The 24762-nt window shown below is 36.2% G+C and overlaps 1 protein-coding gene across 1 annotated transcript in view; it reads right to left on the bottom strand.

Annotated features, from left to right (window-relative positions):
• LOC134747296 (paired box protein Pax-6) overlaps positions 1-21086 on the bottom strand; it is a 106634-nt gene extending 85548 nt beyond the window's left edge. The window contains exons 1-2 of the mRNA XM_063681918.1: positions 20718-21086; positions 1495-1850 (exon numbers count right to left, since the gene is read on the bottom strand). Of these exons, the coding sequence (XP_063537988.1) occupies positions 1495-1507 (13 nt within the window). The 5' untranslated portion in view covers positions 1508-1850; positions 20718-21086. The remainder of the gene's footprint in view (positions 1-1494; positions 1851-20717) is intronic.
• Between the last annotated feature and the right edge of the window lie 3676 nt (positions 21087-24762).

The following is a 24762-nucleotide window of genomic DNA, read 5'->3' as shown; positions in this document are numbered from 1 at the left end:
GCCATATTAGTTGCCGCGCACCGCTACGGAACGGACGCCTGCTCGCGCTTGCGCCACCTATCGGTCATCTGTCGTAATAGACGCGTTTTGTTAGAGAGTGGACCTTCTGTACCAAGTACTATTATTTATTCTGTGCTAAAGTTGACATCAACATCTTCTACCCGCACCGAACCTTGGCCCTAACTTGGTCTTGTTTATTAACTTTAACGTTTTGCACACTAGGGATGTTACTGGATCGGTACACAATACTCACGATCGTCGTTGTGAATAAGAATGAGTAAAAATCGTGAAAGTTTAAATAAATGTAATCTTATAACATAGTCCATAATTCCTTCCATTTACGAAGCTAAAGCCCACGGGCAATCGTGTTTTCATTTTTTTAAATAGTATAGGGAATTTTAAATAAATGAACAGTTTAATTTAATGAATTATTTATCAGTGTAACATACGCGATGGCTGTCCGAGTCAAACGGTAAAAATCCATTAATACTGTTTATTTGCTGTATAAATAAATCGATTCCAATCCACTAGCACCGACTACTATTAATGTACAATTTTAAGTACTTCAGTTTATTGTTACTATTGTATTCAATAACTAGACAGAATGTTTTTAAACTCATGGCAACTTAACATTTTTTTCTTTTGAATAGAAACAACATTTATTTACATACAAGATATATACAGTGGTACTACGTAAACGAAATTAATAACTAGCTTAAATCTAAAATATGCCCTTGAGGCATTGTACCAAGGATGCTGGCGGCATTTCCCCGCTGTATCGCAATGCTGATACGTTGTGCGAGAAAGCCGCCAGCTCTTCGGTCACCAGTTACGTCAACCAGACGCTTCGCGATTTCTGCAAACAACTTATGCGCGCTGGGACCCCATGGACCTAGAGTTTCAACTCCAAATGGAATGAAATGATACTCTCTTAATATTAGGTACTAAAAGTAATTTTGAATTATAACACTTTAAATTTGAACTCTCGCGTTTTGTAGGTACACGTTATGTCACTAACGGGTCTATCTCTAACGCGATAAAATTTCACTATTTTACCTTTTTTCTGACGTTTCAGCCAGGTTGCACTAGCTTTGGTGTGTGTGGTATTTTGAACTTTTGACGTGTTACCGGTGTTACTAAACTACTCGCTAACACCGTTCACAGAGACTTGCGTCGTGTAAATGTCGTATATGATGCCTAAAAGTTTCTAGCAATGTTTTATTCGTCGAAATATTGTAAGAAGGTTTAACGATTGCATGACATTTCATCATTACGATTTTTGTTTCTGTGCATGTTTATGAAAAAATCTTTTCTTAACAGGTTTTTTGTACAGGAACCACTTTGTAAATATCTTCCTAACGTGTGTTCATAAAATTATCCTTTGTCTAGCAGTTGTAAGATTGCATGGATACATTATGAATTCATTCATAAAGTGACTATGTGTACATTATACATAGGTACCTACTTAAGAAATATCGTTTAATGTTGACTCACCTTTGTGTGGCATCTTCCAGAACGCTTCCGCCGCCGTGGTTGGCTCCCGCGGCGGCACCAGCCCGCCGACCAGCGTGGTGGCGGCGTGCGCCGGCGCCGGCCGCCCCCACCCCCCGTGCAGCGCCACCCCGCTGCCTGCCCCCCACACGGAACGATCCGCGACCAGCGCAATGACTGTTTCTTTACGCACTTGTTTTTGACAACCCTGGCGGAATTTAAGTACTTATCACCGAATACGCGCGTCTTATTGGCGCACGCTAATTAATTAAGGACACAGGGTTGACACTAAAGTCTAAACGGTCATTGAACGCGGCTTTACAACTGTTTTTTTCACTTCCGCGCTTCACCTTTGTGACCTGCAAAAGAAAAGCACGATTCAAGAAATTTGTTGACCCTAATGCGGTATTAGACAATCGGATCATCAATCACAATCACTCCTTTGAAGACGACGCCGAACATGCTTCCGTCTTACTTAAACTTAGCATAGCGCGGTAAGTTAGAGCAGTACGGACGTAATTGCTGAATGATGGTGCTGAATGCAGCGCCATCTATTGTTGCATATCAGGAATAGTTTGGTCGTGAGTTGATTGTAATCGTTGTAATGAACTTAGATGGTATGATAGCCCGTACCACCCAGTCCGAACGGTAGTGATGTCTGTCGATCTGCCGGCCGATTTGTTTGAGTTTTTGTTTGACTGAGACGTTGGCGGCCGCTACTATATGACGGTGCGTTTTAGAATATTGACTAATGAAATTATGAGTGGTCTGTCTGAAGTGATTAGTTGAAAACGATACGTCTATTATTCATTACGCTTCGAAATCAAGCCTTTCTTTAACCAACTACTCGTATGTTCGAATCTAGAGGGTTATGGTTTTACGATCTATAATTAAGCAAATTTTAGATAAATTGATACTTAGAAATTTAGCATTATATATTTGCCTATTATTTATTGCCATTACAATAGAACTAACGCCTTTTATAAGGCCAGTTTACACGAGTCAAGTTGTTATTAGCAATTTGCACTAAGTACTTACTTAAGTAGGTTATACTATAATAGGTAATCAAGTAAAATTTACAAGTACAATTCGAGTTTTGTTACTTACTTATTAGTCTATTTTCAGAATTTTTGGGTATTTTTAATAGTTAGCTATAGGTACCTGTATTTTTTTAAATTAAAAGCTGAAAAAGATGTACATAAAATTATATTGACCTGGCTACCCCGTCACCGAGGTCCTAATTTTTCGAGTATATGCAATCTTAGAAAGACGAGGCGCGTGTTTTTTTAATTAGTGTGACTTCTTAAAAGAAACACAAAAATATTTAAATAAAAACTAAGTTAATTTGTCTCAAAAGTTGTGTGTGTATTATATTTTAATAACAAAACTTCCGTGAGACACAGACATATTAATAAATATATTAATAACGGGTCACTCACGTATTTTAAGTCGAAAAACGTAAACGTAACGGTACGTTATTAATATATTTAATATGTTTATTATATTTTTTTCGATCGATACCAAAACATAGGCCCAACAAATCGTAACCCCACTCGATCTGCATTTGATCTTTTCAAGTCCCGGTATCGACTCACTTTGATATTCCCCTACAATGTGTCTGGCTCTGAGTCTAGTCAAAGTGAGTACACTTGAGTGAAAGTTTGGTCACAATTATTGAGTTTTTTTGCTAATTGGATTCTGGTAAGGTGTGGCTTTTTGCGGAGTGAGTTTTAATTGTTGTTTTTTATTGATGTATAGGGATTTATAAAATTTCCAACCTATAAAACATATTTTATATGGAAAACGGTGATGTCATGTTCGCGGGCAAAGGGCTTTTTTATAATTAATTTTGAAACCTGCTATTAAAGTTCTGTAAAAGAGTCGAGAGGCGTATTTTATATTAAATTGTTAAAGCCTTGAGTACGATGATTATAAAAAAGAAAAAAAGAAAATTAATAAGAGTCGTACCAATCAGTTTTTCGGAACTTATGTACGAAATATCATTTGATATTTACCAGTCGCTTTTCGGTGAAGGAAAACATCGCGAGGAAACCGGACTAATCCCAATAAGGCCTAGTTTCCCCTCTGGGTTGGAAAGTCAGGTGCCAGTCGCTTTCGTAAAAACTAGTGCCCACACCAATACCTAGGATTAGTTGCCAAGCGGACCCCAGGCTTTCATAAGCCGTGGCAAAATGCCGGGACAACGCGAGGAAGATGATGATGAAGTTTCTACCGTGAATGTCTTTTTTCACCTCAGATTACCTATTCTTACTTTTTTAGGGTTCCGTACCCAAAGGGTAAAAACGGGACCCTATTACTAAGACTCCGCTGTCCGTCTGTCTGTCTCTCACCAGGCTGTATCTCATGAACCGTGATAGCTGGTTGAAATGTTCACAGATGATGTATTTCTGTTGCCGCTATAACAACAAATACTAAAAACCGAGGGTTCCGTACTTTTTAGTATTTGTTGTTATATATATAATGAAATACATCATCTGTGAAAATTTCAACTGTCTAGCTATCACGGTTCATGAGATACAGCCTGGTGACAGACAGACAGACGGACAGACGGACAGCGGTCTTAGTAATAGGGTCCCGTTTTTACCCTTTGGGTACGGAACCCTAAAAAGTACGGAACCCTCGGTGGGCGAGTCCGACTCGCACTTGTCCGGTTTAATATAATTTCAATTTTGTTGAATATTCCAATTTGATCAAGACTACGCAAACATAAGTTTCAAATCCACCGCCGCCATACTTTCTCCCACAGACTACAGCGGACAGATTCATCACTCGCTATCTCGCGATCGGCGGGCCTTTCATCTGTGTATCGGGTAACGAAAACTTGTTTCTAATTAGTGTAATTAGCTAATACAAGTGGACTTGCTGTAAGTGTGCGAAAGGATTTCTGTAAGTTGTGTAGCATTTGAAATATGTGCCATTTTCAATTAAAAGGGTTTATTGTCGGTTGTCAATAAGGCGCTATTTCCATACAGCTTCAATTTGAAATCAACCTTATTGACAAGCGACAATGTGGTACCTTTTGGTTGAAAATGTCACATATAAGGGGCGGTTTATGCAAAAATGCACGCCGTGTCACTACAAAAGGCGGCATTGCTTTTAGGCATGAGTTGACTATATGAGTAATTCCTATACAAAATAAGATTTGTAATTTGAACGTTTTTGACAATTGCGGATTTGCGGATTGGCTTTTGTAAGGTCTACCTGTCTCTAAAAACCATAGACATAGTATAGTAGTTATAGACATGAAACCGAGCGACCAGGGGTAAGAGAAAGACATATTCATGTATTGACAGGTTAATGTATGGCAGCATAATCCTTTTTCTCTTTCACTCTTATAAATTTCGGTATTTCGCCATCGCCTCCTACCTATGCTGCCATAACCCGACCATGAAAAAAAAACCCGGTCGGTGATAAGGACAAAGCATGGCACTATTTTCTCTTTCCTCTTATAGGAATCGCAATAACACTATCTTTCTCTATCAAAGAGTGTCAGGCCCTTGCTAAAAACAAACAAACAGTCATTGCTCGATCTTGTCGTTTTGAAGTGTTTCCTATACTTTTACAGATGTATCTGACAAACTGATGACAGATGCGTCATCTATCTATATTTAACGTGCATTACCGGGATTAAAAACGGAAATCAATCATTTATTTATACATTTGTACATTATTTTATACATTTATATGTAAAGTTATTATTATTATTATTTATTTATTTACAAAAACATGTCCGGCTCACAGCGGAGGCCAAACGCCATGACATGGGAAAAAACATTTCATACACAGCACAAGACAAGTAAAACACAACAAAACAAACAATTCATCATAAATAACATAATTAAACATAATAAAACAACATTCGGGCATATCTCCCAACCGCCTCAGTCTCGGGACGTGTGACAAAAACATTTAAATATTCGGATATTTTTGAGCACAAAAGACACAACTTGTCATTAAAAAGGTCAGCATCCTGGACCGAGCCAACTAAACCGTTTAGAAGTTTGAGGGCTCTCAACGACGGTGCGCCGGTCCGTCACCGTCGACGCAAGCTCCTGATGACGCTCCTCGGTACGGAGTGAAACATGTCGAGCGTTTTCGACTTAAAACACGTGAGTGACCCGTTATTAATATATTTAATAAGCTAGTCTTATTTTAAAACTGCCATAACTTTACATATAAATGTATAAAATAATGTACAAATGTATAAATAAATGATTGATTTCCGTTTTTAATCCCGGTAATGCACGTTAAATATAGATAGATGACGCATCTGTCATCAGTTTGTCAGATACATCTGTAAAAGTATAGGAAACACTTCAAAACGACAAGATCGAGCAATGACTGTTTGTTTGTTTTTAGCAAGGGCCTGACACTCTTGGATAGAGAACCGTCACCGTCGACGCAAGCTCCTGATGACGCTCCTCGGTACGGAGTGAAACATGTAGAGCGTTTTCGACTTAAAACACGTGAGTGACCCGTTATTAATATATTTAATATGTCTGTGTCTCACGGAAGTTTTGTTAAGACTAGGTTATTTTTTCCTCACTTATTTAAGATTAAGACTAGCTGCTTTCTGATCGCGGCTTCGTTTGCGTATCATGATTATTTTCGTGATAAAAACTATCCTGTCTTTTACCGGCACCCAAACTATGCCCATGCGAAATTTTAACTCCCTAAATCAATCAACGGATTAAGCGTCAATCAATCAATCAATCAATCAAAAAACTATTTGCTATAAGTAAGCACAGTATAGGTGCATGCACTGAAGTAGCAGACAGTTTTACTTTCGCATATTACCTAACCGCCCATACATTAAAACTTAGCAAGACAAATGCAATGTTGATTTGTCGAAACAAAGATAGATATAACTCTGTAATAGATGGATACAGTCTAAGGAAAAAACGTGCCTCGAAAATCAAGAAAATGTGATTCTCGATCAGATGGCGCCACTGCCTTTGGCCTACTCACGTATAGAGGGCGTTGACGGTTTCGTTTGTTATTTAACAATTTTAACGCATATCAGTGAAAGAACATGGGCCAAAATCATATAAAAATAAAACTATGAAAACGGATTATATCGCGTATATTGAATTTATAATACATCCCGACGTTTCGAACTCTTTACAGCGTTCGTGGTCAACGGGTGACTGAGGAAAAATTACAAAATGCAAAAATACCCACATACTAAAATAATGAACAATCATAGACTACAAACTTTAAGGCTGGTTGTACATGCAAAATCGGTTCATAAGGCTAGTTATACGCTATAATTATTTTTTTTCAAGTAAAGATATATATATATACGCGATAAAAAAAAAAAAAAAAAAAATATACGCGATATAATCCGTTTTCATAGTTTTATTTCATGAGTATCTATCGCGGTAACCGAAGACAACATATAAAAATAATTAATGCAGAAAAAAAAAACATTTATCTATATTTAAATACATTTTATCGTATTTTTATAAATCTTCATTTTTAGCTTTAAAGTGTGTCGATAGATGGCAGTGAATTTACTGTGGTTACAAGTACCGCTCTATCCTCTTTGGTCGAAACAAGGATTCAAATTAGAAAAGCACGGTAAACATTTTATAGCTCTCTGGGCGGCTACAGTACCCCTAGTGTTTCTATAGCGTGACTACGCGTTGTGTATGGGATTTTGAGTTTCCATAACGTCCCGCTTGGCGCGCTGTTCAAAATCCCATACAAAATGAGAACGCACGCATGCGGCACGTCAGACGTCACGCTATGAAATGAAATTGACACTAGGAGTTCTGGATAATATTAGTAGAATTTTGTTACTAAATTATACGTTTACATCTAGGTCTTAAGCAAGGTTTAGACTAGCAAGAACTTGCATGCAATTTACGTTACATTGCAATATCTGATCAAACTTTTGAATGCAGTTTACCTTAGTAGTCGGCAATGTAACGTAAATTGCATGTAAGTTCTTGCTAGTCTAAACCTCGATTTATTTTCAAGTTAAAGCAAATGTTTTTACACTCAGCAAATACTGCATAATTTCACAATGTCGCTGCAGCCAAACTAAATTCTCCTTGGGATCAAAAACGGAATTTCTACGCTAAGTAACGACAGAAAAAACAGTTTTTATACGTAAGTGGCCGTCTGGCTCTTTCAAAGGGAAACCCGCTAAGTCGGTATTTTAAAATTGTGAGTTAGAGATAATGTTGTCGATAGTTAAATCTACCAAACTAAGGGGAGGTGGATTGCTATGGATAAACACTTGTGAAGTTAATAATTTTATTTGATTTCAACAGCCAAATTACAGTTTATTTACAAAAATACGAATAGCCTATCTCGCCTATGCTTCGCCCATGAAATCCCAGAAAGAAGAGAGCTCTGATGCCTCTGTCGGCCTATTTAAACACAACTGGTTCTACCCCTTCCTCTGCCCTAACTGATCTTGAAGCAGTTTCCTTCGCCGTTGGGTAGATGGCGCTTTCGAGCCATCGATTGATGTGTTGACATTCGGTGTAGTTCCTCGCTCCTCCGCAAGGTGGCGTCAGCGCTGCACTCGATTGCCAACACGGCCGTCCTCTATGGCGCCTGCCTCAGGCGCCTCACGAGTTAAGATACATGCTGAAACATACACATAAGTTAAGAATGTGTAAACTTATTAAAACATTATCGAGTCCACGTCTCCACGTGACATAGCTGTATATTCATACCTAAGTGATAGCCACAGTGTAAGTTACTTTTATAGGCCGCCTATGTTCAAAGAGTTTTTCTCACTTAAACACGTTCGCCTTGGTTTCACATCGGTGGATACCTACTTAAAAGCTTGCCACGCAACAGTTAAGATTTTACGTGTACCCAACTCGATTTTTACCAATCACAACCTCCACTGTGACTTCACTGAGATTAAGTTTTGATATAATACAGCGCATGTCACACATAAAGCAGATTCATAAATTTTGAAGCATTTATCTTAACTCTGAACTTCATTAATCCATTTTAAGTTTGTGAGGGACTATGTGTAAGATAACTTTGTAACAGTATTTAAAAAATTTATTGATGAAATAAATGAAATAGTACTGAAATTGTAAATAGGTATAATGTTTTGTTTAGTATTTATCATAAGAAGTAAAGGGAATATAAACAAAGCAAGGTTGTTTTACTTATCATCTTACCTTGCCAACATGGTCTTATACACATTGGTTGATATTAATTAATACTCCAATCACCAATATTGATCCACCGTTTCATATTTTCAGCGGCAGTTACTCCAGTGTACTTTTTATTACTCCTTTCACTCCCAATTACCTCCGTCACCTCATACCTATCGTTTCCCATAATCTTGCTGACTTGAAACGGGCCCTTGTATACAGGTAACAACTTTTTGCTTTTACCATCATTACTCTGACTTTGAATCGTTACCATAACCAGGTCTCCCACACTGTATGCAGGTGCCTTAGTTCGAGATCGGTCAAACCTCTCTTTCTGATACTGTGCATTTGACTTAATATTACTATCTACATTCTCACGCAACCTTGTCACGTCTATCAAGTTATCATCGTATCCTGGCGCTAAACTATCGCTATCTGTACGTAACCTATATCCGAAGAAAACTTCACTAGGGACTGCTTGTATAGTTTTGTGTATGGTACTATTTAAACCTTGCTGTAATATTTTTACGTACTGATCCCATCTGTCATCGGTTGTATTGGCGCCTAGTGTTTTTAAAGCGTCGAGGATAGTTTTGTTGAATCGTTCCACCTGGCCATTCGAACGAGGCATGCCCGTTGCCACCGTATGCAAATGTATGTTCTTATTAGTGCAATATTGAGTAAACTCGTTTGAGGTAAAACTACTACCGGCATCGGTTATTATACGTTTTGGATTACCAAACGTTTTTGACAGATTTTCAAGTTCTTTAATAACACATGAAGTTTTTGTTGATTTTACCGCAAAGATAAACACAAACTTTGTAAAAGCATCCACAGCGACTAATAAATATTGATTTTTACTTTTAGTTTTAACAAAAGGGCCTAAATGATCAAGATGAAGCGTGTGGTAAGGTCTTGCATATTTTGGCAACGGGTACAACTCACCTTCTTTAGCCCCCCCTTTCTTTTTGTAGTAAATACAGTTAATGCAATTTTTAATATATTTTTTTAAGACATGTCTCATTCTAGGAAACCAATACTGTAAGCTTATTCGTTCAATGGTTTTGTCTACAGCAAAATGACCCAAATCGTCGTGGTTACATTTAATGATCTGCCATATGCAGTTTTTTGGAACCACCCAACGACGGCCTTGGGACGTTCTTCTGTAAACTTTGCCTCCTAAGACCTCATAGTTAGTAAAAATGTCTTTATTGTTATCGGCGTCTCCTGACTCAATTATCGTCCTAATGCGTTTTAATTCGGGATCTTGTAATTGAACCGTTAATAGCCAATCCGCTTCGGTTATTGATAAAACAATTTCGGTCTCAGATTTTTCTCCGGACGGCACGGGGTTACGACTCAATGCGTCTACATGTTGCATTCGCGTTCCTTCTCTATGTGTGATATCGAATGCAAACTCCTGTGTCGATAAAACCCACCGTGCTATCCGGGGAATAATCTCCTTTTTAGTCAACGCGTATCGAACCGCGTTACAGTCAGTGACAATCTTAAAAGGCGATCCTAAAAGGTACAACCGGAATTTTTGAAGAGAACAAACAATAGCTAACAGCTCTAACTCAAATGAGTGATATTTCTTTTCCTCATTTGTGGTTTGCCGACTATAGTAATGCACAGGCTTTTCTCCCTCATCAGTAATCTGCATTAAAATGCCGGCAAGACCTTCCCTACTAGCATCCGTATATAAAACGTGTTCTTTATTTGGGTCATAAATCGACAACACACTATCCGATGTAAGTTTGTGTTTTAATATCTGAAACGCTTGTTCATGAACTGTATCCCATACCCAAACCGCATCCTTCTTTAACAACCTCGTCAAAGGGGCAGAAATCATAGCGCAGTTTTTTATAAACTTTCTAAAGTAGCTTATGAGGCCCAAAAATTGTCGAAGTTGGTGTACGGTTTTTGGGACCGGGAAGTTCCCTACAGCTTCCAATTTGGATTGATTAGGCATGACACAATTAGGTTTAATTTTATATCCTAAGAACTCAATTTCAGATTTAAAAAAGTGACATTTTTTTAGGTTCAGGGTTAAGCCATTTTCGCGAAATATTTTTAGAACTCGTTCAAGCAATTTTATATTTTCTTCAACCGTTTCTGTGACCAAATATACATCATCTAAATATAAGATCACATTTTCAAATCTGAGATTCCCTAGGACCTTATTCATCATTTCTTGAAATACTGACGGGGCATTGACAAGCCCGAACGGGACACGAAGGAAGGGATAGTGCCCGTCTTCTGTAATAAACGCTACTTTGTCTATCGAATCCGGGTGCATGGGAATTTGGTAATACCCACTCTTCAAGTCTAAGCTGGTGAAACATTTATGACCCTGAAGCCTATCAACAAGATCTTCTATTCGAGGCATGGGGTATTGTTTTTTAACCGTGACTTTATTAAGCAACCTGTAATCAATGCACAGCCTTTTTTCCCCGTTTTTCTTATTAACCAGTAATGCGGGGCTCGCATATGGCGAGTTACTTTCACAGATTATTTTATTTTCTAAGAGCTCGTTAACCATGTCTCTGATAATCTTTCTGTCAGCATGAGATGCCCTAAAGGGTCTGCATTGAATAGGTTGCGGGTTAGTAACCTCAATAATCATTTCATGATTAACCACCTTTCCCAACTCTTTAGTGTTAGACGCAACGCAGTCTCTATAAGTCCTAAAGAGTGCTGTCAATTCGGTTTGATGAGAGTCCGCATCCAATTCAAATTCAGCGATATTGTTACAAAACTCTGTAAATGTTTTCGCATAATCAAACAGGAGGCGGTTCCCCATCCGCGAGTATACCAAGTCAGATCGTTCAGTCACGTTTCGTCCAATTAACATTTCATAGTCAGATAAATCATTCGATATGTAGAAATCAATATTTTTTAAACACACAGAATCCAATTTAAAATCAAGTACCACCTTTTGTTGAACGTATTCTGAAATATCCTTTTTATAACCGTGCAGCAAGACGGGGGATGGCAAAGGAATAACTTTAAGGGAGTATTTGTTTACCAGTGATTGTGATATTAATGAACAACTACTCCCCATGTCTATAAATGCATCACAATGGTAGGTGTCATTCACGTAAATCTGTTTTATAAATTTATCACGTGAATTTAGGGTAGAAATGAATTTAGTCTCTTCCTGTTTTTCGGTTTTAGTTGAATGTTTTTTATGAAAACAGGCTGCTTCATCATGCCCCCTTTTGCCACAAAATTCACATTTTCGATTTAACTTGTCGCAATTTGCTTTTTTATGATTACCTCCACATACGTAACATTCAATTGGTTTTCGTTGAGTTTGGTTATGAACCTGATTGTTATTGGAGGAAACGGTCTGACTTGAGCCTGACTGACCTGTTATCTTCGCGGAAGTACTAGGCTGTGTGGTAGTGACATGTGCACCTATCTTGCCTTGACCATCGCGTATATTTGAACTAAATTGTTTTGAGGTTCTGGATTTGTAAGTACGTCCGTGAAGGAAACTTGCCAAGCTATCACACGTTGTAAAATTGCTCGCTTCGATTGACGCGCCTATCCCAGAATCTCCTATATTGCCAACAATTATTGATATAATATCCATTTCCGAGAAATTTAGTGACAAACGATCGATTTTGCTCTTCTGCTCGAAATAAAATTCATACAATGATTGGTTTTCAGTCGGTTTCTTGTCTACTACTTCTTTCAAAAGTTGAAACATATCACGTCTTATTTGAAAGCTACAAGCTAACCTGCGGCGCCAGTCCGCCCAACGCCACGAAGGCCACTCTTGTTCCGTACGCAATAAAGAATCGTACCAGGTCTTAGCGGACCCTTTTAGTTTGTTAAGGGCTTGAAATTTAACCACACCATCTGACCATGAAAAAGTTTTAGCGTAAGATTGAATAATATTAAGCCAAGCACCTATGTCGTCTCGTAAAGGGTCAAATTCCGGTATAATATTGTTCACCACAGTAGAAGCTTTATCTGTACTTACAGTTGAGGTATCAGCCTTACGTGATACCTTTGTTTTCTTCTTTTCCTTTCTTGTTTGTTTCGGTGGAGGTGACGGAGTTCTCGTCCGACCACTGCTGCTACTTGAAGTAGAAGTTGAACGCGCACGCACGTGCTTGGCGCGTTTCCGTTTTCCCATGGTGGGCGTTGATTATCCCCAGTTCTGATTAAATCTACCAAACTAAGGGGAGGTGGATTGCTATGGATAAACACTTGTGAAGTTAATAATTTTATTTGATTTCAACAGCCAAATTACAGTTTATTTACAAAAATACGAATAGCCTATCTCGCCTATGCTTCGCCCATGAAATCCCAGAAAGAAGAGAGCTCTGATGCCTCTGTCGGCCTATTTAAACACAACTGGTTCTACCCCTTCCTCTGCCCTAACTGATCTTGAAGCAGTTTCCTTCGCCGTTGGGTAGATGGCGCTTTCGAGCCATCGATTGATGTGTTGACATTCGGTGTAGTTCCTCGCTCCTCCGCAAGGTGGCGTCAGCGCTGCACTCGATTGCCAACAATAGGGAGGTGGAAGGTGGTAAGTGAGATTTTTGTTTTTTTGGGTGAATAATTTAATTTAATAAGGTGTACAACTTAGGTTATTAATGTTATTATTAACGTGGATGCTAAGTATTACAGAAGTAGTTAATTATTTGTTATAATACAGATTTGAGAAAAACAAAAAGTACTATACTAAATATATTTGTCATATTTTAAGCGTAAACTTTACTACGTAACGGCCCCCTTTTTTAAGTATCTATCGTTAAATTTAAATAATCACAATTATTTAGCAGTGGCGCTAGCGAGCACGTTGATGGGATCTGTACAGTAAATTGTCAGTCCCCGTTACTTCGCGCCATAGACGAAGAAACCTCCATCTACTTTGAGACGCATTACCATAGGATCGGATGTCTGGTGTGTTCCGCGTACAGCTCATTAGGTTCGCTTTGATTCGGATTCGGAGCAGGTGGGGCTGATGCACGGTCCTTAGCAGAATGGATGCCAATAGTTTAGTTTTTTTGTGTTCGTGATAGTGTTGCGATCGCGGCCATGTTTAGCGGCGGTGGAGGATACCGGTTTATTTAGTTCATTTTTATTTATTTTTTGTTTTATTTTTTGGAAGCGCTGGTAGCCTAGAGGTAAGAGCGTGCGACTTGCAATCCGGAGGTCGCAGGTTCAAACCCCGGCTCGTACCAATGAGTAGTTAGTATGTACTTACGAAATATCATTTGATATTTACTACCAGTCGCTTTTCGGTGAAGAAAAACATCGTGAGGAATCCCAACAAGGCCTAGTTTCCCATCTGGGTTGGAAGGTCAGGTGGCAGTCGCTTTCGTAAAAACTAGTGCCTACGCCAATTCTTGGGATTAGTTGCCAAGCGGACCCCAGGCTCCCATTAGCCGTGGAAAAAATGCCGGGACAACGCGAGGAGGATGATTTTATTTTTGGTTTTAAGTCAACTGACTTGAACTTTCTATAAAATAGCAGTTTTAATAACATAACATAAATTCGTATTGCACACCTCAAACATAAATAAACTACAAATTTGTAACTTAGTACAGTTATGTACTAAGTTACAAAGCAGAAAAGTTTGTTATATAAAAAATGTATCACAAAAACTTTGTTACGCTTTACTACGCTCTCTGAGGGTAGGTAATTAAATCATTTTATTTAAATTAATTGAAAAGTTGATATACAAATCAATTAATTTTTTTAAAGAAAATGTTGTTCGTTTTACAAGAGCAATACTTTCTCACTTTAGCTCGTATTGTTGCGTCAATCAAATTATCAAGCACGACCATGAGTACCAGGTTTTAGAGACAAACCTATTCAAATCAAAGTAAACCAACTTAAATTTCACCATACATACCGCATGCGTGTGTCTCGCATACAGAAACATACAAAACATATACCTATTTCAACAAGTACCCTCCAGTTAAGTTGTAGCGTCAAAGCTCGCTTCCTATTCACGTTTTTAAAGGGAGCTTTTATGTCCTACCCACATAATTAATATTACGGCTCTAGAAACATTTTATAAAGCTTTGACATTTCGAGTGTCACGCTTTGATATTTGCATTCATTATTTTTAAATACGAGAATAGAGTTTTTTACTGTTTAGTCTCATACACGGTGCATGTATGTGTAATATCTAGTACTATTCAGTAAATGAACATAAAAGATAAAAGTAACTTAACAAAGTAAAATTGTTAAGTCCCCGGCAAGCTCGGTTCTCTATACAAACGTAGTTATGCTCTCATTTTGAAACGAGTAGCTAGATTGCTCTGAAACTTTGTACTTACAATAGGATAAGGTATATTTAGGTCTGTAATTAGTTTGTGTCTTCAGATACCAATACCATAGTTAAAAAAATACAGCGAATTTGTTATTCATACAAAACTTGTTTTTGCTCTATTTCATTTGTTTTATATACTAGAGCTATATAAACTAATTACAGAACTAGGTATACCTCATGTCACTGTATGTGTAAAGTTTCATAACAATCCAACGCGTAGTTTTAAAATGAGAACGAAACTCCGTTTGTATGGGAAGGTGAAATTCGGCCGAGCTTGCCGTAATCTTAAAAGTTGAATTTTTGTCCTATTTTTTTTTTTTTATTGATAATAACATGGAAAATACAATATGTGCACCATAATAAAATGTTTCGCCAAACTGCGGAGCAGTTTGTTGGCGATGAGCTCGCTGTTTTATACATCAAAAGCAGGTACATATTTTTTTTATATTGATTTAGTAGTTGTACATACTCTTAGAATGTGGTTAGTAGGTAACTAAATTGTTTAGCTGCTTTACTATTAAACATACTGTCACCAAGATGAGACGTTATAACTAGCAAATTTAGACGCCAATTGCAGAAAGGATGTAACTCTAAATTATGAAAATTATTGTCACTGTAAAATTAGTCTAACGAGGATTTTTTTGTATGTTTGATGTCGTATATTTTATTGATTAAATCCATCCAAGGCATGCAATGCAATGCATAGGCATTAAATGAAAACTTTTTTCTAATAATATAGGTATATTATTTAAAAAAAAAAAAATTTAATGAGAAGGAAAAATTTATCATTTTATAAAAATATGTGTAATATAATATTTTAAAAGATATTTCGATTATTATCATCATCGTCATCATCATCATCTCAGCCGAAAGACGTCCACTGCTGGATAAAGGCCTCATTCTCAAAAGGATCTCCACCGCGAACGGTAATTCGCTGCCCTCAACCAACGGTTTACCGCGACTTTAACCAGATCGTCGGTCCATCTAGTCTGGGGACTTCTCAGATCGATTATTATATTTAATCATAAATATTATAACGTCTTGTTTGAATACTGCCTGCTGTCTACCGCACATTTAGCGCTTTGAGCTCTATTAGACGGTCGTCAGAATAGATATAAATTACTATAGCTCGGAGGTTGCGCCGGGCGATTTGTTCCATTGATTCTGCTGGACGATACCGATAGCAAGTTATTGGTGATAATTGGAAAATTTACCGACAGATTTTATGATAATTAAAGTATACAATTTCCTAACAAAATTTGATGAAATTCTTAGATGTAGAGTAAGTAGATATTTTTTTTAAGAATTATTTCAGTTTCTTGTGTTACGAGCTTTTAACTTTTAACAGATTTACTCTTCGGTAACAGCTACGGACTAAGTGGCTACTATTTTTCTGAGTTTACAATTTTATAATGCAAAACGTAAAATTAAGAATAACCAAATACTGGTAGTTCCACAGCCTAACAAAAAGCAAGTTTAGCATGTTTTTCTGGTGTTAATTTGTATAAAGAGAATATGAGATATAATTTAGTTAGCCAACAATTTCTACTAACTAAAAAATACAACAACCATTTTATTTAGTGATCTGTATCGCTTGATTTTTTGTACGCTGTACTTTACTTGTGTGTATCACATGCCATTCCTGCTATCTCTACCCGCCGCCTGATTTGTCGGCACGATAAATCAATCGTCCACTATTGTGATGTGTAGAACATCGCCTTTCTACCGGCTACTACTGAATTATATTCATCGTTACTAAAAAAACATAAGTTCAAAAACTTAGAAATAGACTTATGTTATTTTGGTTTTGAACGGCGCTTGACCCGTGATCTCGTAGGAATCCGACCCATTCATACTAATGATTCGAGCTCATTTCGCCTTTTTGAATAAGGCACTCTATTCAAATATGTTTTAGTCATTTTGTTTGGCCAACATGAACAAAATTTAGGTGCTGGTGGTTACTGTGTAGGTATGGAATTTGAGGTATTTTATTTAGACGATGTTATATTTTTTACCAAGATAGATTTATTTTATTTAAATGAAATGTTTTAATTGTGTATTTTTACAGCAATTTTGTAAAAAAAATTAACAGCTTGCGAGCAACCTTAATCAATCATTTAATACTTCAATTGCTACTGCATTTTATTTTCATACTTACAATTTAAAACCAAATTTGCATAATAAGCTTAACCGTTCGCACGGCAGTACTAAACGCTTTTTATCAGACGAAATTTTTAAAGTCGCTTGCTTACAAAAACGAAACAAATTAATTGAATAAAAATTATACGTTTATCACCGATCCGGCTATTTAAAACACTGGATCTTGGATAAAAAACAAAAAAAAACGTCACAAGTACATGAAAAGGTTTTTACTTAAAAAAGGGTATATCTTAATCCTTATTAAGGCCGAAAGGGTGAGGCTATTGAGACCTGTTATTTTGAGAAGGATTATTTTTTTGGCTAATAACACTTCGGTATCATATCTTGCCGTAAGACGGGGGCGGCGTGGCTCAGTTATAAGAAGATTATTTGAACGTACTACATAAAATCATTTCCTTAAGCTGAGCTGGCTTTTAAATTTATTTTTTAGTCTTGTACAGAGGAAATCTTAAGTTCAAAGTATGGTTTAATGGAATGAAGTCAATATGGGCTGAATGATCATCTTCCTCGCGATATCCCGGCATTTTGCTACGACTCCTGGGAGCCTGGGGTCCGCTTAACCCTTAAATGCATGATTTTTTCTTTTTGCCTGAAATTAATATATGTCTTACATAATTGTTTACTGATTCTAGGAAAAATAAAAATATAAATTAAAACATCGATTTTCACTGCTTAACCAGTATTAGAATTTACATAGGGTAAATAATAATTTATGTAAATTTATACAATTATTGGTAAAAGATATAAAAAATCTTACTACCATTAGAAATTTATACTATTTGTAATATACCTATAATAAAGATTTTAAATATAAATAATTACAAACCCCGAAAAAACCGCCTAAATTACATATTAAAAATCATTAAATTTTCCCAATTTTCCGCCATTTCGTGTTAAAAGAAATGTAATTTTTTTAAACTTAAATACTGCGCAAATTTCAATAAAACGACGGAAAGTGTATTAATTTACGATCAAAATAATATACAGGACCAAATAGATTTTACCTAATTATGCATAAAATTATATGTTTTTTGTTGTGTACATACATACATCACTATGCATTTAAGGGTTAACAACTAATCCTAAGAATTGACGTGGGCACTAGCTGAATGCTATACCTATTATATATTTAAAAGTTGTTATTATTAACTCTTCCGGCTGATAAAACTATTTCTGTGCGCTTTTGAGTAGATTAATAATCGCTTATCCCTTAAATTATTGCTAAACATTATGTTGTCAAATTGGTACAACAGTTTTTATTTGATTATTTTAAATAATATGCATTCATATGTGTTTAATTCTCATAAATAAATCTTTAATTAAATGACAAAAAATCAGATGCCAATTTGGTAGAAAATGCCAAACAGGGATTAGTGTCAAAAATTAAGACCCTCGACTTCAAAATGACATCGATTACTTAACACTAAAATGTCACATTACACGCCGTTCACACATTTAGCCGTGTAATGACAGTGAGAGCGCAACTGTCAATGATTATGTCTCTCTTTGTCAAAAAATGTCATTAATATGACAAAAAAAAATGTCAAAAGTGCCGATTCCCCTCTGAGTTGTTATAATGCGTGTCAACACTTGAACAGAGTTTGAAATAAATAATAGTTCTGTGAATGAATGTGCTTGTCGGCACGCTTGACTTGACATCACTCGATTTATTGATTTTTATACATTTTATGGCGTTCTTTGATGTCAAGTACAAATAACTTTATTTGTGTTGACTTAGACAATAAGTATTACTTTTATTTTATTGCAAGTAGTTCACTTGTTAAGCATTTTATTCCTTAAACATAAAAAAGCTTGTTTAATATTTAATTAAATAAGGATTTAATTTTTTTTTAGTTCTTGTATCGTTTTTTATTAGTTATCTTCTCGTTTTTAATTAATAAAAAATCGATAACCAATACTAACTTAGATTGAAAGGCAGATAAAATAAAATATATACCTCTCATAGTTTTCCCAATATAAAATACTTAAATACAACATTTTCGGTCCTATCTCCATTTAATTTCAGCAATTCATACAAAAAATCCATTGTGAGTTGCGAACGGTTGTCCTCCATTGTGTCGCAAGTATCGCTTACCGCAAAAATTATTTGCTTCCAACAATGCTCTCGAGATCTCTATTTAACGAAATTACAAATTTCGGACTTACACGCTTTCATGGCGGTGGGATCAAAGTCGTCATATGTATCTTCGATTGACGTTTTTCATTTGTTTGCTTTGGGCCGATATTTTTTTTAATCACTTTTGTTGCGTATAAATGTTGCCAATATAAAATTGTTTTTTTTTAAATATATTTTAACGTTTATGAGTTGTTCGAATCTTGTTAAAAAAAATCATAATGAAAAAGACGAATCCCAAAATTACAATTAATTTGCCAACATTACATTGCTAATCAGCATATTTCGAGTAAGTATTTTTTACATACTGATTTTATTGATTATTTAACTACCTACGTTTAAGTCATATTCTTGTCATTTTTATATGTACCTATGTTTTCAGAAAGATTTTTTCATAGTTTTAATATTTTTTGGTACCTATGTAAAATTTTTTCTTTGGGGTAGTGTTTTTTACTTTAGGTATTAAAAATGTTTACTAAAAAAAATACTGTTACATTTCAACGAGAAAAACAATATCTGGAATTTTAAGGAGGTAAGTAAGTGAAAAGTTACCCTTAGTAAGTTATACCGCATTTAATCTCCTCAGATAACTTTTAAAATAAAATATCATATTACAGAAAAAAACACAATAACGCCAAATGTTTACTTTTACAAATTATCTATAACAATGAGTATTTTCTTTCAGTTTTGGGTAGCGCCAACCTTTGGCTCAAACTAAAATATCGAATTACAGATAGGGATAGTTTTTTTTATTGGAACAGGTAGCTTTTGTACATCAATTATATATAAATTTGTTGATAATATTTCAGTTTCACTTTCATTTACTATTGTAATTTTTGGTTTTGCGTTCGGAATATTTTCCTACTTGTAATAAAATGAAAATTATGTCTAAGCACTAATATTGTGTGTATTATTATTTCTAATATGTATTGTTGTGATCTCTGCTTTTTTTTAAATTGTATTTGCATGCATTTTTATGTATTTGTATGCATTTTTATGTGTTAATAAATAAATGAAATGAAATGAAATTGTTTGAAAATTAAAATTCTAGCTTTTACGATCTTTGTATTATACTTAATTATTTAAAAGCTACTATTATATAAAGTAATTTATTGTTAATAGTGAGATTTTAATAGTAGAGACGGCGTAACACACGGTAGAGCCTAATAAAACTTTTAATATTACAATATACTAGTATATCTAATATAGAAAACTTTATATTTTTGTTATAAATGTATATGTCTCTTAAATTGTTCCGATACGTACTATAAATTACTTAAGGGCTTTGTTTTAAAATCCATTCTTGGTGAAAAGTCTAAAAACTCTATCCAGACTTCCTAACCTCAAAACAGCTTTTAAAATGTACAGCCGATGACACTTAAACTTCCGACTTCAGTAGACCAATGACTTAGTAAGTATTCTAGGTATCCTAGGTGACCTAAACTTAAGACCTAACCTAAAACACTAAAAATCAAAAACCACCTACCTCAAATCTCACTAACAGTCCAACACAAACACAAACATCACAGTCAATAAAACCTTTCAGTTTCTCAATGGTCAGTGTAGCGTAACCCTAATGCCCTAAAGTATTGGGTGAGAAATAACCCGCCAACCGTTCACGATGTCACGGCTGGGTAGCGACTGGCCCAGCCATCTGATTCCAATTCAGCCGTGTGAGCATCGGGGGGGCGGGGCCTGTTCCTAGGGTGGGTGCACGCACACAGTCAAACGCACACTAGTAAGGGGCACACAGACGTTGTTGGCGCGCTGTATGGACGTCTTGAGAATTTGACAATGCTGCCGATTGTTCTGTTTTATGATTTTTGGAAATGGCTGGGGAGTGCTCTGTTTTTGAGTTTTACTGAAATTCGAGTTTACGGAAAAGTGTTTACTTGGTCACTACTTAAAAAAAGGTGTAGTACCCAATTATGTTTATCTAAGCGACTTATAATTTTTACTCTATGTCAATAAGACTGATTTTATTGTTATTAAATACATAGTTTAATTAAACAAAAATATTTATAAAGTACCTACATATATTGAAGTACAGCTAACTAAAACAGTATCTAAATTAAATACACACAAATAACAAATGGGCATTAAAAGATGTGTCAATAAATTCCTTGTCGAAGTAGGTACTAAGGACCGCAAGAATTTATGAATTTCTACTCCCATTAAACGACACGAACAACTTGGTTGCTTTTTTCTGAAATTCTAAATCATACCTATTAATATTTTTATTACTAAAGCGTGGTTAGCAAATGGATTACATCGCTAATATTTATGAAAGATTACACACGGAATAATGGCACAGTTGATTAACTACTTATCATTTTTATTTTTTTATAATTTTTTGTACGTTCAGCACAAGGCGGACACGCTCATCAAAAATCACTTGCGTTTCTATGTGTGAACGGCACGTCTGTACACGCGTCATGCGTCATTGTGTGAGTAAGATGCTTAAAAACAGTACTGAGCGGTCGGCAAAAGGTCGTCAATCTGCTGTCGCGGGGCGAGGTAATTCGTATCGGGGCGGGAGGGTGCGTGGCCGTTCTGTATGATAATAACATTACTTATTCTGTGCCTTCAGTGAGTTCAGTGAGTACTCCTAGACCAGCTTACCCTACGTGTTTCCCTGTACGTCTTTCTCAAGTCAGTCGTAAAGTTTACAGTCTCAGTTACGATCTGTGTTAACGCCCGTAAAAGGTTTCGTTAGCGTTAACTTTAACGAACCGTCATTTGGCTTACGGCTAGTCGTATAAGTTTAGATTGTCTTAATCAAAAATCTTGCTCATTGAGCCCTGAAGCGTCAGACAATATAGTTTTAGAACGTTCCTGGGGTAGGAACAGGAGAGTGAACATTTAACGGGTTAAATAAAAATAAGGTTAGCTTAAACCTTAAAGCATATGTTGTTGTAAACTTATTATGCAGATCCGACCTTTTCGCTTAGCTTTATAATAGGAAAAACTCGTATGTTACAACAAACCCAGTATGCAGATACGTATTTTTCACAACACAGTACAGTAGTAGTAGTAAAAGTCATATGTTACTGTGAGTCTAGTATGCAGATACGACTTTTTTTCGCGACACGGTGGAGTCTTACTTCTTTCCGCTAATGAACTCGACTGGCAAGAAGGATAAGCTAAGTAAAGGTTCAATTACTCGGAATGAGTCGGGTGAAGCTTTAATTGATTTTTTCGACGCAAAAAGATAAAGGGTATTGTGAAATTTTTCTACTAGTAGGATAAACTTCTTAAACCATTTCAGGGTAAACTTGCATTACCTATATTTGATCCTTACCGAAGTTGGTTACAGTGAGCAGGATTTCAACTGATTTAGCTTCTTCATTTCAGCGATAAATGCGCAAACGAACTCCTAAATTTTAGTTATTGTAACTTGCATAAAACCGTGGTTATCGAAATTTTAGCACTGATATTTCTAAATGAACCTATAATATTTCAACCGTAAAAAAACTTGAAGGTATAAAGAGGAACATAATTTTAAATCATAAAAATAAACAAGTGTATGAGCTATAAGTATTGTAAATATTATTTGTTTTAATCATTGTCTGTGCCAAAAATCTCTCACGCCATGCCATTAACATTGTAACGTCACGCACAATTATAGCACAAAACTTAATCATATCGTTACTAAGCATTACGACGATTTATAACTAAAACTACACAATATTAGACTTTATTTTTATAGGCTTAGGAGATAAAATAGCTAGAAATCATACCCTTTTAGCTTAGTTGCAGTCGGTTAAAAATCAACAGACGCAACAAAGGCGACACGCGGCCGTCGTCACGGGTGTCTCTTATATTATTCTCTCCCCATACAGTACATAGCTTCAAAAAGACCAGTATAAAACACGACCTTAAGCTCCTTAATAACTATACAAAATCAGAGCTCACGTTTAAACTGGCCCATTAGAGCGCGTTGGAACTAAAATAAGAACAACATCCTTCTGACTCAAGCCCTAATTCGTGCCCCCATACCGCAAGGTCATATGTGACAACACTCTAAACGCACATCCGACCTTGTGAGTCTAAGTAGACGCAACGTCGACCTTATTTCACGCTCGCTACTTACTCATTGTGATATTCGCGATACTGTGTCACGGTTTTCGATGCGGCTGGTTGGTATGATTGAGCTGTAGTTTTTTTTATAATAAATTATGAGGTTTATTTATGCTTTTTGGGAACTGTAGCGCGCTTAACTACAACGTTTCTTATAGCAATCGAAAACGTAGCCCTAAGTAAAATAATGTAATACGTAACTAGAGTTTAAACTTTCTGGACTTTGACAAATGTACAGCCGCGAAAGCATATACCTACCTGCTTTATGAATGGAGTCCATTCATATATTGGGTATGCACTTTTCAGCTCGCTTTACCTATATCCGTGTCACTTCGCGTAAAACTTGACTGGCGACAAGTTGTGGATGAATTTTATATTTACCTATTAACTACTACCATTACTCCTTATTTTTTTCCAATCTTTATTAAAGAGCTTTATCGCTTAGCGATTATGTCGCTCCATATAATCAACATACAATCACACTGACTTACGATTACTAAGGCCTATATTTACTAGCTTAAAACAGTGCTCTGGCCTCGTCAGACAATGGAAAAGCCAGGACACTATTACTCCTTATTAGGCCTTTGTCCAGCAGTGGACATCTTTCGGTGGAGATGATAATACATTTAAAAGTGGAAAAATAACTGCCTTGGGTGAGATTTGAACTCACGGCCTTTGGATCGATACTCCAGCGCTCTGCCAACTAAGCCACCAAGACCTTATCCATAGTCAGCAAATCTTCCCACTATATGGGTCTAGGGGACCCTAGCGACATCTACCGTAAGAGCGTTACACTTCTTAAACGGGCACCAGAGTTCCAAGTCATATTGGAAATTCACCAGTTACGATGAAAAACTTTTTCATTCTATTTTTTCACTTTTATATTCTAAGCTTAATAGCATCGTTCGCAGACGTTTCATCTTGTTATAAATTAGTTCAGATGATTATGACGATAACTACTAGAACTAGTATTAAATAAGATTGAGTACATTACCTAAACAGGTACCCGATTCAGATGTAACAAATTGAAACGGGTTTGCACTGGTTTTGATACGACCTAGACGAACGTCTCAATTGGTGATTGGCGCGCATCTCACGCACGACTTTCACCTTTTTTTATTGTGTAAACCAAAGATATAGATGTAAGAAATAGATATAAGTAAAAATATTTGTACACCGACTTCACGGTAGAATATGATGGAACTTGCATTAATTCTAACTTAAGATCACATCAATGTACCATATTCTGACAAATAAATACATTTCATTTCATTTCATTTCGGTAGTCATCCACTAATCAGCGTGAGCGATTTTCAACTACGTATCAAAAGTCAAGACCAGTTCAAATCCAATTTAAACTGTCGTGAGAGATACGGTTTAGAGGTTTAGACGCGGCGCGCAGCAGTACGCGAAGCACGGTCATCATGAATGCTGCTCGCACTGTTAGTGCT

This window comes from Cydia strobilella, chromosome 14, assembly GCF_947568885.1.
Source record: "Cydia strobilella chromosome 14, ilCydStro3.1, whole genome shotgun sequence".
Taxonomy (NCBI): Eukaryota; Metazoa; Arthropoda; class Insecta; order Lepidoptera; family Tortricidae; genus Cydia; species Cydia strobilella.
The sequence above is the reverse complement of the archived record's forward strand: the minus strand, read 5'-3'. Positions and strand labels throughout refer to the sequence as shown.